Below are 13,639 nucleotides of genomic sequence, written 5' to 3' on the forward strand. Positions count from 1 at the left end.
GTGCAGTTTACAGCACAGCACTGCCCCTCCTGTCTCCTAGCCTTTCTTTTTCTCATTGAAACACCTCTCCTGCCTCAGTCAGAGTTTCTGTTCCTGCACAAAACATCATGACCAAGAAGAAAATTGGGGAGGAAAGGGTTTATTCAGCTTACACTTCCACATGCTGTTCATCACCAAAAGAAGTCAGGACTGGAACTCTAACAGGTCAGGAAGCAGGAGCTGATGCAGAGGCCATGGAGGGATGTTACTTACTGGCTTGCTTCCCCTGGCTTGCTCAGCTTGCTCTCTTATAGAACCCAAGGTTACCAGCCCAGGGATGGCACCACCTACAATGGGGCCTCCCTCCCTTGATCACTAATTGAGAAAACGCCTTACAGTTGGATCTCATGGAGGCATTTCCTCAGGGGAAGTTCCCTTCTCTGTGATAACCCCAGCTTGTGTCAAGGCAACACACAAAACTAGCCAGTAAACCTCCCCAATCTTGGAGCTCTTCTCTTGATTTATTGGCTCAGTCCACACATCTCCCCAGGACATATCTGCATAAGGTGATAAGTTTGATCTTCAAGGTATACCAGTGAGCAGTGATTTGTGATTTCCTAGAGGTACTTATAGGCTAAGGGGGAAGCGTAGGTGACCAATCCACTGTGGAACTGTGGTCCTTTCTGAGGTTCTGAACCAGGATCTTTCACCAAAGCGAAGAGAGATGGACAAAGAAGGCATTCTTGAAGATGAACTTGGAGTTGGAATCTGCAGAATAGAATAGACATGAACACCATGTGCTTTGAGAGAACAACAAGAAGAAGGACCATCCAAGACTGAACGTGGAACATACAGTCTGGTAGTTTGTTGAGTACAACGGTATTTTCTGATGAGCATGGGTAGAGAACTTGTCTCATCAAGCTCATAGAACCCAGGCTTCTCCACAGGTGGGACACAATTTCTTCGCACTGTCCCTTGTCCATGCTGAGCTTTCTGGCTTCTATGTTGGTTACTCTAGAAGAGTGTACTGACTCCAGGCATTCCAGATGAAGGAAGGGACACAGAGGGGGACAAGCAAGGGGGCAGTGAAGGGCCATAAGGATTGTTTCTTACATAGGCTTGCTTCCTGGGGATGGAGAGATTAAAAGAAAAGTCTGCAGTGGTGCTATGTGTATCAGTTATCATCTGTTTATTCACACACACACACACACACACACACACACACACACACACACACACACACACACACCCCTCCTCAGATTCCTTTACTAGGAGGTCAACGTAGTCCAGCTTTGTCTAAACACCAAAGTACGGTCCTTTTCTTTGCAACTGTTCTTTTTCTATCTATGATTCCCCCTCTGCTTGTGATCCATCTCACATCTGTAGATGAAATTCTCGTCACTTCTAGGCAACTAGCCCAGGACTCCTGTGATATACCCGGTCACTGTCTCTGCTACCTCTCTATAAAAACCTTTTGTTCATAAAGCTTCCATGAGGTATTGTTATTGAAATGCAGTTGTCTTACTCCTGTCTAGAGGGTCACCCTCCTCTGAAGCAGCATTGTCATCTAGGCTGTCACTTCACTAGTGACAAGCTACTTGTGAGTACCAAGCATCTGAAATGTGGCTCAATTAAGGTGTGAAAGAAGAGGAAAATACACACTGGTATCCAAAGGCTTGGGGGTTGGGGGAGAGAGAGAGAGAGAGAGAGAGAGAGAGAGAGAGAGAGAGAGAGAGAGAGGAGAAAGGTGTTCCTGTGTGATTTCTGCTCTTCAGACAGAGTGTCATAAACTAGGACAATATGCATAATAGACATTTATTCAGCTTAAGTTTCTGGATGCTAGGAAGTCTAGGGGCTTGGGGCCACATCATTACTATACATTATGTACACACTGTACAATATCACCTCATGATGAACTACTGGCGAACTCGGAGTCCAGTGCTTTCCAGATGAGAAAATATATATTCTGGTGACTGTGTGCAATGACATGCTTTCTGAACAACTTTTAAATGATTCTGTTGTCTTCCTTCTACAAACCAGACTGAAATACACAGAGGAAAGTCTTAAAACATATTAAACCTTAAGTCAGTATTAAGCTTCAAAGTGGTTTGTCAATATCCAATTTTCAGACATAATAGGACATGGAAACTTGGCAAGGCACGTTGCTCACCCTGGGCAAAGGCCAGTGCTTTCTGGTCTCAGAGTCTAAACAGATCTTCATTGGTCGGAGCTGTGACTGGTAGCTTATGAACTCAGCACTATTCTTACCCAGCTGGCCACAAGTGATCCAGTTGTACCCAAGCAAACTTAGAATCAGTGGGGCCCCTGTAGGGGCTGAAAGCCAACCCCCTAACTTATATTTCCTTGGTCAAATGGGGTATGAGCAGGAAGAGGAGAGAAAATCTGAGTGTCAAAGCTAGGCAGCCAGGATTCCTAGTGAGTTTCCGGAGACCCAGCTCTCCTGTCTGCTGGACTCATAAGCATATCAGCAGTTGGGGGACTGGCAGGAAAATGTCCACAGCACACAGGGATTGGACTAAAGTGACCAGGGCACAGCCCACATTGCCAGGTATCTTGAGGGAGACAGCCAGGAAAAGAAAAGCAATATGATCAGAACAAAAATAAAATATCTGGTGGCTGAAGAGATAGCTCAGCAGGTTAAGAGCCCTGGCTGCTCTTCTAGAGGACCTGGCTCAATTCCCAGCACCCACATCTAGGTTCATAATTGTCAGTAACTCCAGTTCAAGGAGATTCCGCTGGCACCAGGCACCCTCGTGGTGCACAAACATGTGTGCAGGCAAAAGAGACACACATACCATAAGAATAAATGAATAAAAACAAAATCATCACCAGGTAACACCCAAAGAAAGCAATCAAGCCTCCAACATCTCCTGCACAGTCTACTGGCCACCTCCCCAGGAGCCAGCAAGGGGCACACTTTACCCCTTTGTGACTTGCTCTGGGGGTACAGGAAGGGAAATAAAAGAAAATAGGGGTCAGGGGAAGTAAGAGAAAAAGGAACCCGTTGTTTAGGGAAGGACTCTTAGCCCTCGAAGAGTGAGAACACATTCACACATGTAGATGGTGTACATATTTAAAGTATTAAACTTTATCAACGACTGGGTAGGCGGATTTGGAATTGTACTTCCTTTTTTTTTAAAAAAAAAACCATAATTTCTTCTTTTGGTGTATTTATTGATCTATTTCCTAAGGGGTTCCTTTCTGGTTCCTTTGTGGCTCTTAAATCCTTTTAAATAAATCCAAGGGAAAAACCAAAAGAAGGCTTGTCAAGGGCCCTCAGTGGACAGCGAGGTAGAAGGCAAATCTGTACTGAAGCATTCATTCTCTTTGCCCAGACAAATGGGGGCGTGGCCTGCCAGGAACTCCTGGAAACAAAACTTCAGAAGTCTGTGAGACCAGAGGGGATGTGATGGATGGGCTGGAAAAGGATTGGGATGCAGAAGCTGGGGCCAGAGGGAAGCGGGGAGTGGGGATCTGGGGTTGTTAAGGCTGCGAAAGGGTAAACTGAACTGGAGAGCTCTAAGAACACTTAATCCGACAAGGGGCGTTAGACCCAGGCAATCATACAGGCACTGTTAGTCTGACAGCGGCCCAGAGACCTGGGGTTAGGGGGAGGAGGGAGGAAAGGAGAGAGGGATTGTGAGGAAGGGGCGTCGCCTCTGTTGTACGCGCCCTCTCCAGTGTATTGGGCGGTGCCTCGTTACCTTTTTTTTCCCCCTTCGGTCCCACCCCTTCTGCCTCTCTAGCCCGGCCCCTGCGGTCTCTGCTCTGCACCCCAGCGCGGATCCTGGCGTTGGTCTGGCCTGGGCCGTTGACGTCACCACCAAGTTTGCTGTCCTTCGCGTCCCATGTGTGGCGGTAGCGGCCGAGGAGGCTGCGGAGAGAGCCTAGGAGCACAGTGGCAGCCGTGGCTGACAGGTCCCGCGCAACCGGGCCACTCCAGGCTGTTCCCAGCTGGGGCCCCAGAGGAGTGGGTAGACTTCCGGAGCGCCTAAGAGGCCAGAAGGCTGGAGTCCCACTCGGACAGAGGGAATAACGGGGACTTTGCTTGCTCCCTTGCTGAGACTATCTGAGCCAGGACTCAGGACACGCTCCTGGGCGGGCCAGGAGAGCAGAACAGCCAGCGGCTGGGAAAAAGGTCACTCTCCCTAACCAGAGCGCACACAGTTCTTTGGCCCGGGAGCCCTGCATCCCCTCCACCCGGACCAAGCTAAGGATGCGCGATCGCTGATCCTAGTTCAGCACCGGTGGCCGCTCAGAACCCTGCTAAGCCAAACACCTTCGCCACCGCCACCGCAGAGACTCCCTTGCTCGCCGACTCTCGGGGACCCAGGGAGTCGAGCTCTGTGCAGCTAGGCTCCGGACTCGGGCGCGTTTCAGACCCGAGACTATGGTTTCTTAAGCACGGCCCCGCACTCCTTCCCGCCCCGTCGTACGCAGCCCGGGACCCTAAGAACGGCTCGCGGTGCTCGGTCCCCAGCTCCAGCTCCTGCTGCCGCCCCGCGGGGCAGCTCTCCCGCACGCAGCGGCGCTCAGGCGATGCGGCCGCGGGGCAGTACTCTGGCCGGCCGCGGGGATGGCGGGGCTCCTGGCACAGTCTTGGCCTAGCATGGCCGGCTCGCCTTCCAAGGTCGCCTCGGGCTAGGATGGCCCCCTCGGGTCCCTCTGGCGCGCAGCTCAGCCCGGCGGAGCCACTGTCGCGCAGTATCTTCAGGAAGTTCTTGCTGATGCTCTGCTCGCTACTCACTTCCCTCTACGTCTTCTACTGCCTGGCCGAGCGCTGCCCGCCGGGCTCCGGCCCCGTCGCGGGGGTCCCAGGGCGCGGCGTTCCTGCTGGACCCAAGGAACTGGCGATGTGGCCCGCGGGGGCGCCAAGGAAGCGCCTCCTGCAGCTGCGGCAGCGGAGGAGGCGCGGGCGGCCAGGGCCAGGAGACAGCAGCGACCCGGACGAGCAGAGCCCTGGGCTGGCCGCCGCTCCAGGCGGCTCCGGGGCGGGGAGCAGCGTGGCAGAGGCCCAACCTGGGACCCTGGCCTTACTCCTGGACGAGGGCAGCAAGCAACTGCCGCAGGCCATCATCATCGGCGTGAAGAAGGGCGGCACGCGGGCGCTGCTGGAGTTTCTGCGCGTGCACCCCGACGTGCGCGCCATGGGCGCCGAGCCCCACTTTTTCGACCGCAGCTACCACAAGGGCCTCGCCTGGTACCGGTGAGCGCGGGGACTCCCGTGGGTACTTCTGAGCGCTGGCTGTGCAGAAGGGGAGACTAGGAAGGGATGACAAAGGAGAAGCAGTAGCTGTCCCCAACTTGGGCTTCCATTCTTTCCTTCTCCCTTGAGGAGAGGCAGATTAAGAGAGGAAGGGGGGGGGGTTAATTTTAAGCCTCGGGACTCCCTCCCTCCTCAAACATTCTACTCCTTGAAATCGCTAGCAATTAAATAAAGGAAAAGAAAAGGAAAGAAGAGGAGAGAGAGAGAGAGAGAGAGAGAGAGAGAGAGAGAGAGAGAGAGAGAGAGAGAGAGAGAGAGATTCCTCTGAAGTTAGAAAACTGTTCCTCATTACTGGGTTATCTTACCAAAGGAAGCCTGCGTCTATTCTTTTATCTGTGGGGTAATTCCCTGTGGTTAACATGGTCTTTGCTCCGGTATTTATTTGCCTTGACCCTTTGCCAGATAGTTGTCCAAGGTGGTAAGTCATATAGAGACTTAGTAAAAGTGTCAAGAGACCATGTAGTTTGGATAATCTATGCCTCAGCAAGTGCCAGCAACTACTAACTGGGATTTAAAAAACACTTTTTGATAATATATCCGCCTGACAGAAAAATTTCTAAAGCGTTTCTTTACATATTATCTTTACAAATAAGATAGTTAATTTTAAATGGGGGGGGGGAGAATCATGGGGAAATGCGATGGATACAATTTAGGAAGTAAATCTCATTTACAGGGTAAGCTTATTTTCCAGTGTCAAATTCAGATCACCTATAATACCAGAGTTTGTCAAACTCTAATAAATTCTAGTGTGGCCTGGAGTTGGTTTGTGGTAAAAAAAAAAAAAAAATACTGATTTTTTTCCCCTCCTCTCTCCTCCAAGTTCAAGGACAAAATTCATATGGTTAGGATTTTCCCATTTTATAAAGTTCAGCCTGTTCATAAAATATTCATTCTCATTATAACTGAAGCAATATTAGAAACGTTATGACACAGTCGAGATACATGGAAGGAGCCATTCATAAAATACAGACAGACATGATGTGATGAGTTTATTCACTTGTAGAATCAAGAACATGTTCAGATTGATTTCAGGAGCTGAATTTATAGTTTCGTCCTAAAAAAGTCGAATTCAAACATTAAACACTTCTAAAAACAGTTACTTTCCATTCATTGGAAAGAAAAACAATCGGCCTTCCCCTGATGTAGCATATATATCATTGGAAGTCATCAGCCACTTAAATAGACTCCCCCCCCCCCATGTTTCCGCCATTTATGTTCTCTCCTCTGGGAAGCTCCTATGAAATGACCTGTTGAATCTGGACAACAGGTCCTTCTTCTGAACACAAAGGCAGTCCTGTGCTATTCCTCAAGGACATGAGAATGGGTGATTAAAGACCCCTAAAACTCTTATCTAGAGCTGCTCGCATTGAATTTGGCCTCATACAGTGCTGCTCCCAGACACGTTTCAAGCCATCAGTCTCAAACATCTAGGCCAGCCCTGGGCTCTGAGGTACTATTAAATAGAGTGAAATATTTAGGACTAACCCCCTTCGTTTTTGCTCTGCCCTACTAAACTTTATTTCTACAAGATAGGATTGTTTCTTCTTACTCCAGTAACGTCTGTTTGAGGGCACGGTATCTACAGGCCTGGATCTGGTTTTCTGTGAACTTTTTCGAAGTCATGTAAAAGCAAGAAGGTTTCAAGGTAACTAGAAACACAACTACATTAAAAAAAAAAAGGCATGGAAAAAAAAGAGAGAAAAGTCATAAACTTTAAGGCCGCCCTGTCTTTTACTGTGAAGGAAATCTCCTTGGGTTGTTTACCCAGTAGAGGAGTTCTATAAAGGAATTTATGGTGGTTACAAAAATAACTGCACAGTAGACTGCATGGTTTGCTGAATTTAATTTTCCAAGTGTCGGAACGATGTCTTTGTTTTAATTTTCACCATGAGTGTTTTTGTTTTTTATTGAATGAATAAATTTAAGCTCACTGAATTATATGAAAAACTCCAATTTAAAAGACCCAACCTGTAGAGCCTGGATTATGGGATTATTTAATGAAAATTTACCCACAGTTTCTTTTCATCTTGACTCTGAACTTGGATTTTGATGTTTGTGAGAAAGACTGACGATTGGAGTCTCTATATGAGAAAACCCCACACAGATTGCCTTGAAGCTACTGCTCATTTCGGCTACTTATATTTACCTAATATTCAGGAAAAGGGTCTGGTTAGACTTTCCTAAGTTGTCCCAAATTTGCAATATAGAATTCCTATGCACGCTTAAGACCACACACACACACACACACACACACACACTCACACACACTCACACACACGGGCTGGGGGCAGAAAAAAAGAAAAGAAAAACCTAACTTTTTATTTGCACCCTGAAGAAAGTTTAGAGAAGAGAAAAATATAGGCAACACTTTTGGATTCTTATTGACACAGTGGACTCAAAACAAGTCTAGTCTTGGCTTCTTTCTTTCCCCCTCCCCTCTCTTTCTTTTTCTTCTTCTCAGTCACTATTTGTCCTGCCAGTTTGCTGTGGCAGCGCCCCCTTCTGTCCTCACAAAAGGAGAAAGCTTTTGCTTTAAGGAAGTTTGAAGAAATCTTTTGGAGAGGAAGTTTGAGTTAGAAACTTCTGTTGCTGAGGTGTTGCTCTATATTTCCACCATCGGGAAGAAAATAAAAATGTGAGCTGTGTTTCCAGAGTAGAGTATAAATCCATCTTTGAAAAAATATAGTAAAACAAAGATGAATTTGTTACTCAGAATCTCTAGATGGGATGTTATTCTCATTGATTTAAAGTGTTTGGATGCTCCTAGCAAGCCTCCTAGAAATGTTTCTGCGTGGGGACTTATGTATAATAACTCAGGGCACTCCAGTGGAAGTTTCTGGGTATGAAACTCCACCTTGCTGGGTTTGAGGATCATCCCTCCTGACTTAATGGAGCAGATTTGGTATCAGTACCACCAATGTCTATGGCTTGTATGTCATGGGATAACAATTATTCCAAGTGAACAATATCTACTTCTATTGCATGAGTGTTATGATTATAAAGGGAGTGCAAATCTTTTTCCTTTCTTCAAAATGTAAACATCATTACTGGAAGTCAAGACCAGATGCCTCTACTGTGTTTCCAGGGCAGGTGAGCTTTAAACAACATGAGAAGGGCCCTCTCCCTGTTTGTCTATTACACTGGTACCAACTAAAAGGTATTCCATTTTCCTTACAGAGACAAAGTATACTTATTTGTAAAGTATTTAAATAAACTACACACGAGCATGCATATGCTCACATGTACACACTCCTTTGCTGTCTGTGAGCCCATTGGTCCCATCCACCTGCATGTATCAAACTTTGCAGATGCTTGGGTCTCTCCTATAAAATAGTACAATATTTGCCCATAACTTAAAGCATCCTCTTCTGCATTTTAAATCACGCATACATTATTTATAATGTGCGACATAATGCGATGTTATGTAAAGAGCTCCCACGGTGCTGTCTAGGGAATAATAGCAGAAAATACATCAGAACATGTTCAGCACAGATGCAATTTTTTTTGTATGTTTCATACAGTGGTCTGAGCCTCTGTAGATACCGAGGGCCTTCTGTGCATCTGTCTGTCTCCTATCTATTTATACATCCACACTGCACACAAGTACACATGCACATAAGTGGCTGCTTTAATACTCTATGTCTTTATTTGGCCCATGATGGGGAGCATTTTTTATGTTGTCTTTAGTACTAGCTTGTTCCACATTTTAATTTTCTTAATGAGCAAGACTGGACCATTTTAGCCCAGAAGATCACATTATAACACAGAGAAACCACCAAAGAGTACTTTGCGTGAAGACTTGGAGTTAGTGCGCTCCTGCCTTTATCAAAATTTGAAAAATGTTGACCTTACATGATCATGGATCATGGCCTTACTTTTCAAGGCCACTGGAGCGATGACTTGAAGAAAGTCACGTCTGTTTTCTGGGAGAACTCGGCCTTTCCTAGCAGCTGGGAACAGCTGTGGAGTACCTCCAGGAACCCTTCCCACACTCTGGGCCCCCATCCCCTTCTTGCACGAAGAGTTTGAAATTTAAGCCAAAGGAGGTGCAGATCCTGGCCACCCATGCAAGGTCAGATGGAGTAAAGTCCAGAGACTGTGTCCTTGAGTAAGCAGCGAACAAGGGCTGAGAAGGACTCTTGAGCCCAGGAAGTCCACGTGTGTAGAGAAAAAGGGAGGCACATTTCCTCCATGAATGTAATTCCCAGGAGCCCTGAGTGACTAGACACTTCCCATCTGCTCTCATTGTCTGGAATTCTGAGCTTTCCCCCCATGGATATCACTGGCAACTTAATCAGCTCTCTGTGTGTGTGTGTGTGTGTGTGTCTGTCTGTCTGTCTGTCTGTCTGTCTGTCTGTCTGTCTGTCTGTATATACATGTATAAGTGTGTGTGTAGAAGTAGAAATACAATAGAAGGGGAAGGGATGGCATTTGTATGAAGAACTTCAGTAAATGGTTGGGGAACGTCTAAGACATGCTGGATATAGAAGAATTGCAATACCTTGAGTATGCACTTCCTTGTGTGTGCCTTCCCTTATGATCTAAGGAGGATAGCATGCCGACACACTTTGTGTGTGAATGCAAAGACAGTCTCTGGGTGGAAACCCCCCACAGCATTGTGATCTCCTGCTCCCTGCCCCCCTTCTTAACAGAAAACACGCTGGCCCAAATATTTGTCTCATATAAATAAACTGGTTGATTGGCCAGAGAAGAATGAGCGCCAAGGCTGTATTTTAGAGGGGTCATGGGAATAAAGTCAGCCTGTGCAATTAATGACAACAGGGGCTAACCTTACATAGACCAGATGTTCACATCATGAAGAGTGTTGGTCACAAGCAAACAAGCGTCCTTGATATAAACAACCATAAGAAGTGGTGATCTCTCTATAGGACACGCTTGAACAAATATAAATGGTGGCCCTCATCAGTTCCATTTCTGGATCTAGGGAGGAACCCTGCATGCACACACAGCCTTTTTCCTGGGCGAGAGGGAAAGATGTGGCAGATAAAGAGATCTGGTTTTGCCAGTCACAGGGACTCACCTTGTAACCCCAGAACTATGGAGGCTGAATAAGGAAGACCTCAAGTTTGAAGCTAACTTGGTTCCCTAGTGAGGCACAAAGGGATCTAGTGTAGTTTCTTGGTTTCTATTTCCCAACAATATTACACCCTGAGTATCTGGGCATTTTGTTATCCTCAAGCAATGAGTTAAAACTGTGCAAGTTTCTTACCAGACATATGTCTTTTATATACTCACAAGGGACAGAAACTTCTCAGAAACAACACTCTATCTGCCCTCTAGCCTTCACCTTGATCAGATGCTTAACACTTGAGAATGTGTGTTGATTTAATTTCTGTGGGATATATGGGTACAACTAATAGGCAAACATATGTGAACCCAGTGCTCAGTTCTCTCCTAATTCCTGCTCCCAACAATACAACCCTTGAATAGCTGGCATTTCTCAGACACCTGAGCATGTATGATTGTCCGTGGGTCACTTGAGTTCAGCATTGCAAAGTATAGTTTTAGCCGGTCTCAGGAGTTGTCAGACGATGGCAGATGTCTGGCAGGAAAGGGGGAGTGTTTATTAATAATGCAGTTAAGTACTTGCTATTAGGAATGCAAGAGAGAGTCTTTGAAAGGGTAGAAACAAAATTCCTTCTCGCTTGAGAGACACCTACTTTGAATGTGTTGTGTAGCGCCACCTAGTGGTAAAAAGTCAGTCTTCTTAAACAGAAGAGAAAAAGGAAAGAAGAAGAAGAAGAAGAAGAAGAAGAAGAAGAAGAAGAAGAAGAAGAAGAAGAAGAAGAAGAAGAAGAAGAAGAAGAAGAAGAAGAAGAAGAAGAAGAAGAAGAAGAAGAAGAAGAAGAAGAAGAAGAAGAAGAGAAAGAAAGAAACAATAATGAACTTAGATAGCAGGTGCCGTTCTCCTAGCCCAGCTGCTGCATTTGTCCCTTTCTGGTAGGGGGAATTCTCTCTTTTTTCTTAAGGTTGGCAGTTTATTTGTTGGAGAGAAATAAAAGACTCGACTTGACAATACACCCCCCAAAAGCAAGATATAAATGATTAGAGGATTTATATTAGAAATGTGCATGAGGAAGGAATGCCATATGCCCCAGATTACTTTTGTTAGTGAGTTTTGCCTCTGTTTCTGAAAGCTGGCTGCAGATGAAAACGCTTCCAGATGACTTTACAGCGGGCTTGTTTCTTCCCCTGTGTGGTGCAGCTCTGGAGGAAGGTCTTAATAGAACAGAAGGCATACAGAAGCCAGCTTAACCCTTAGAGCACTTGTCCCAAGCCTACCTGATGCAGGACAACTCTAGGGACGGTGACAACATCAGTTAGAGATGCATTTCTGGACCTAGGGATAGATGGGGTCAAGTTAAAACAGCAGGAAGGGGAGGGGTAGAAACATGACTGAAAGCCTAGCAGAACTGACATTAATCAGGTGGCCCAGTGGCTGAGGTCAATGCCCTCTTTTGCTGAGGTCTTCTCCTTTGTCCTGATAGTATTCATTCAACATAACATTCTTTCATCTGTGGGGTATTCAACCTCTCCCTCCTCCCTGTCCAGAACCCATGTAAATATGACAGTCCTAAGAAATACCAAATTGAGCTTTGCAACACACTGGTCAAGTGTTGACTCTTGAAAAAAATGTCAAGATGGCCTAAAACCTGGTAAGACTCATAATCTCCTCCACATGGGAAGACACACTGACTGATTATTAAGAAGCACATAAATTTTGGGAGCTGTTCTCTTGATTGGAGTCTGGAACAGAAAATTAAGTGTTTGTGGGGTCAAATCAGACACACGTGAATGGTGCGGATAGCGGAGTGAATGACATTATGTGGCAGCCTTCGTGTTTCTGAGAGCTCACTTACCTGTGCTCAATCACAGTCTGAAAATGTATCAATGGGGCATTCCAGAAACAACTCACAAGTCTTAAATTTGGAGCCTTTCTGGATAGCAGGATGTGGCATGGTGTTGTAAGAAACGTGAGCCACCCCTGTGTCTAGTGCACTTAACAGACATCTCGCTTTTCAACTCCACTCTCCTAGTATCTGTATAACCAGTCTTTATTTTACTTACTACGAGACGAAGCCCAGGAGTTGGTATGCTGGTGAGTTGGACATGAAGGAAAGGAGGCACAAGTGCTTCCCTTAAGTAAAAAGTCCAAATCTGAGTAAAGGCAGAGGTTTCTACTGAATGCTGGGTTGTTGAGCTCTCTGTGGAGATGAGTTTTCTGCCTGCAGAATCCTGAAGGGGGGGGGGAGAGAGAGAGAGAGAGAGAGAGAGAGAGAGAGAGAGAGAGAGAGAGAGAGAGAGAGAAACCTGTTCAAGTTTCTCTTATATGCCTCAAAGTGCAGAAACTGTGGCCAAAGCATGGGAGTGCTTAGCGGCGAGGTAAAAGCCATTACATTTATGTGTGAGTGCCTGTAAGTGGTTTGCACTTAGTGCTATGTTAGGCCAGGCACCCTCTGGGGTTCTTGGAAGGAACTCCAGGGTGAGTAGAGGGAGGTCCATTCTCCATTCTTGTGTTCATATGCGTTGTTTCTTGTTTGGAGATGGCATCTCTACGTAGCCCAGACCGGCTGTCTCAGCCTCCCGAGTGCTGGGATTATAGGCATGTGTTACCACAGTCAGTCTAGTTAACTGAGAAGGATACCTTGGTTTTAATCAGTGTGTTGTACTTGACTGGTGCTTGCATAATGATGCCTCCCTCCCTGGGGATGAGAGTTTATATGCTGAGAATGTCTTTGTGCTAGTTTGTGTAATTTAAATAGCTAACATTATTCTAAACCCCCAAATGAAGACATCAATGAAGCCAAGAAGAGCTCAGGGGACAGGAAAGGTAGCTTGTCCTTAGGGACTCTACACACAATTCTGTGTGTCGCGGGCTCCTTTACCCTGGAGGCCGGAGTGGGCTGGCTGCCTCTCTTCTTGCAGTCCCTGTTGCTTCTAGGCCTCCTCTCGGCTGGTTTCTGGGGACAGGGAGCCTTGGTGCAGATGACAGGACTTGAGGAAGAGGAGAACCAAAGTAGGAGTCAGTCAAATGAGACACCTGGCTTTTAAAAAACATTTTAAAATGATCTATCAGTCATATCTATCTGTCTGTCTGTCTGTCTTTATGTTCAGTGTTTTGCCTACATGCATGTCTGTGCACCATGTGCATAGCCTGCAGAAGTCAGAAGACAGTGTCAGATCCCCTGGAACTGGAGTTACAGATGGTTGCAGATTACCATGTGTGTACTGGGAACCAAACCCAATTCCTCTTCAAGAGCAACAAGCACTCTTAACTGCTGGGCCATCTCTCCAGAGCCCCTATTTTTCTTTAATTTTTAACTAAAAACATAGGAGGAGTGAATCTCAGAG

The 13,639-nt window shown here is 46.2% G+C and overlaps 1 protein-coding gene across 2 annotated transcripts in view; it reads left to right on the forward strand.

The window, feature by feature from the left end:
- The first annotated feature begins 1,785 nt into the window (after positions 1-1,785).
- Hs3st3a1 (heparan sulfate-glucosamine 3-sulfotransferase 3A1) overlaps positions 1,786-13,639 on the forward strand; it is an 89,675-nt gene continuing 77,821 nt past the window's right edge. Inside the window, exon 1 of one of the 2 annotated variants that reach the window (XM_087573417.1) lies at positions 1,786-5,206. In XM_087573417.1, coding sequence (XP_087429543.1) covers positions 4,647-5,206 — 560 coding nt within the window. In that variant the 5' untranslated portion in view covers positions 1,786-4,646. 2 annotated transcript variants of the gene reach the window in all.

This window comes from Rattus norvegicus, chromosome 10, assembly GCF_021556685.1.
Source record: "Rattus norvegicus strain SHRSP/BbbUtx chromosome 10, alternate assembly SHRSP_T2T, whole genome shotgun sequence".
NCBI classification, from domain to species: Eukaryota; Metazoa; Chordata; class Mammalia; order Rodentia; family Muridae; genus Rattus; species Rattus norvegicus.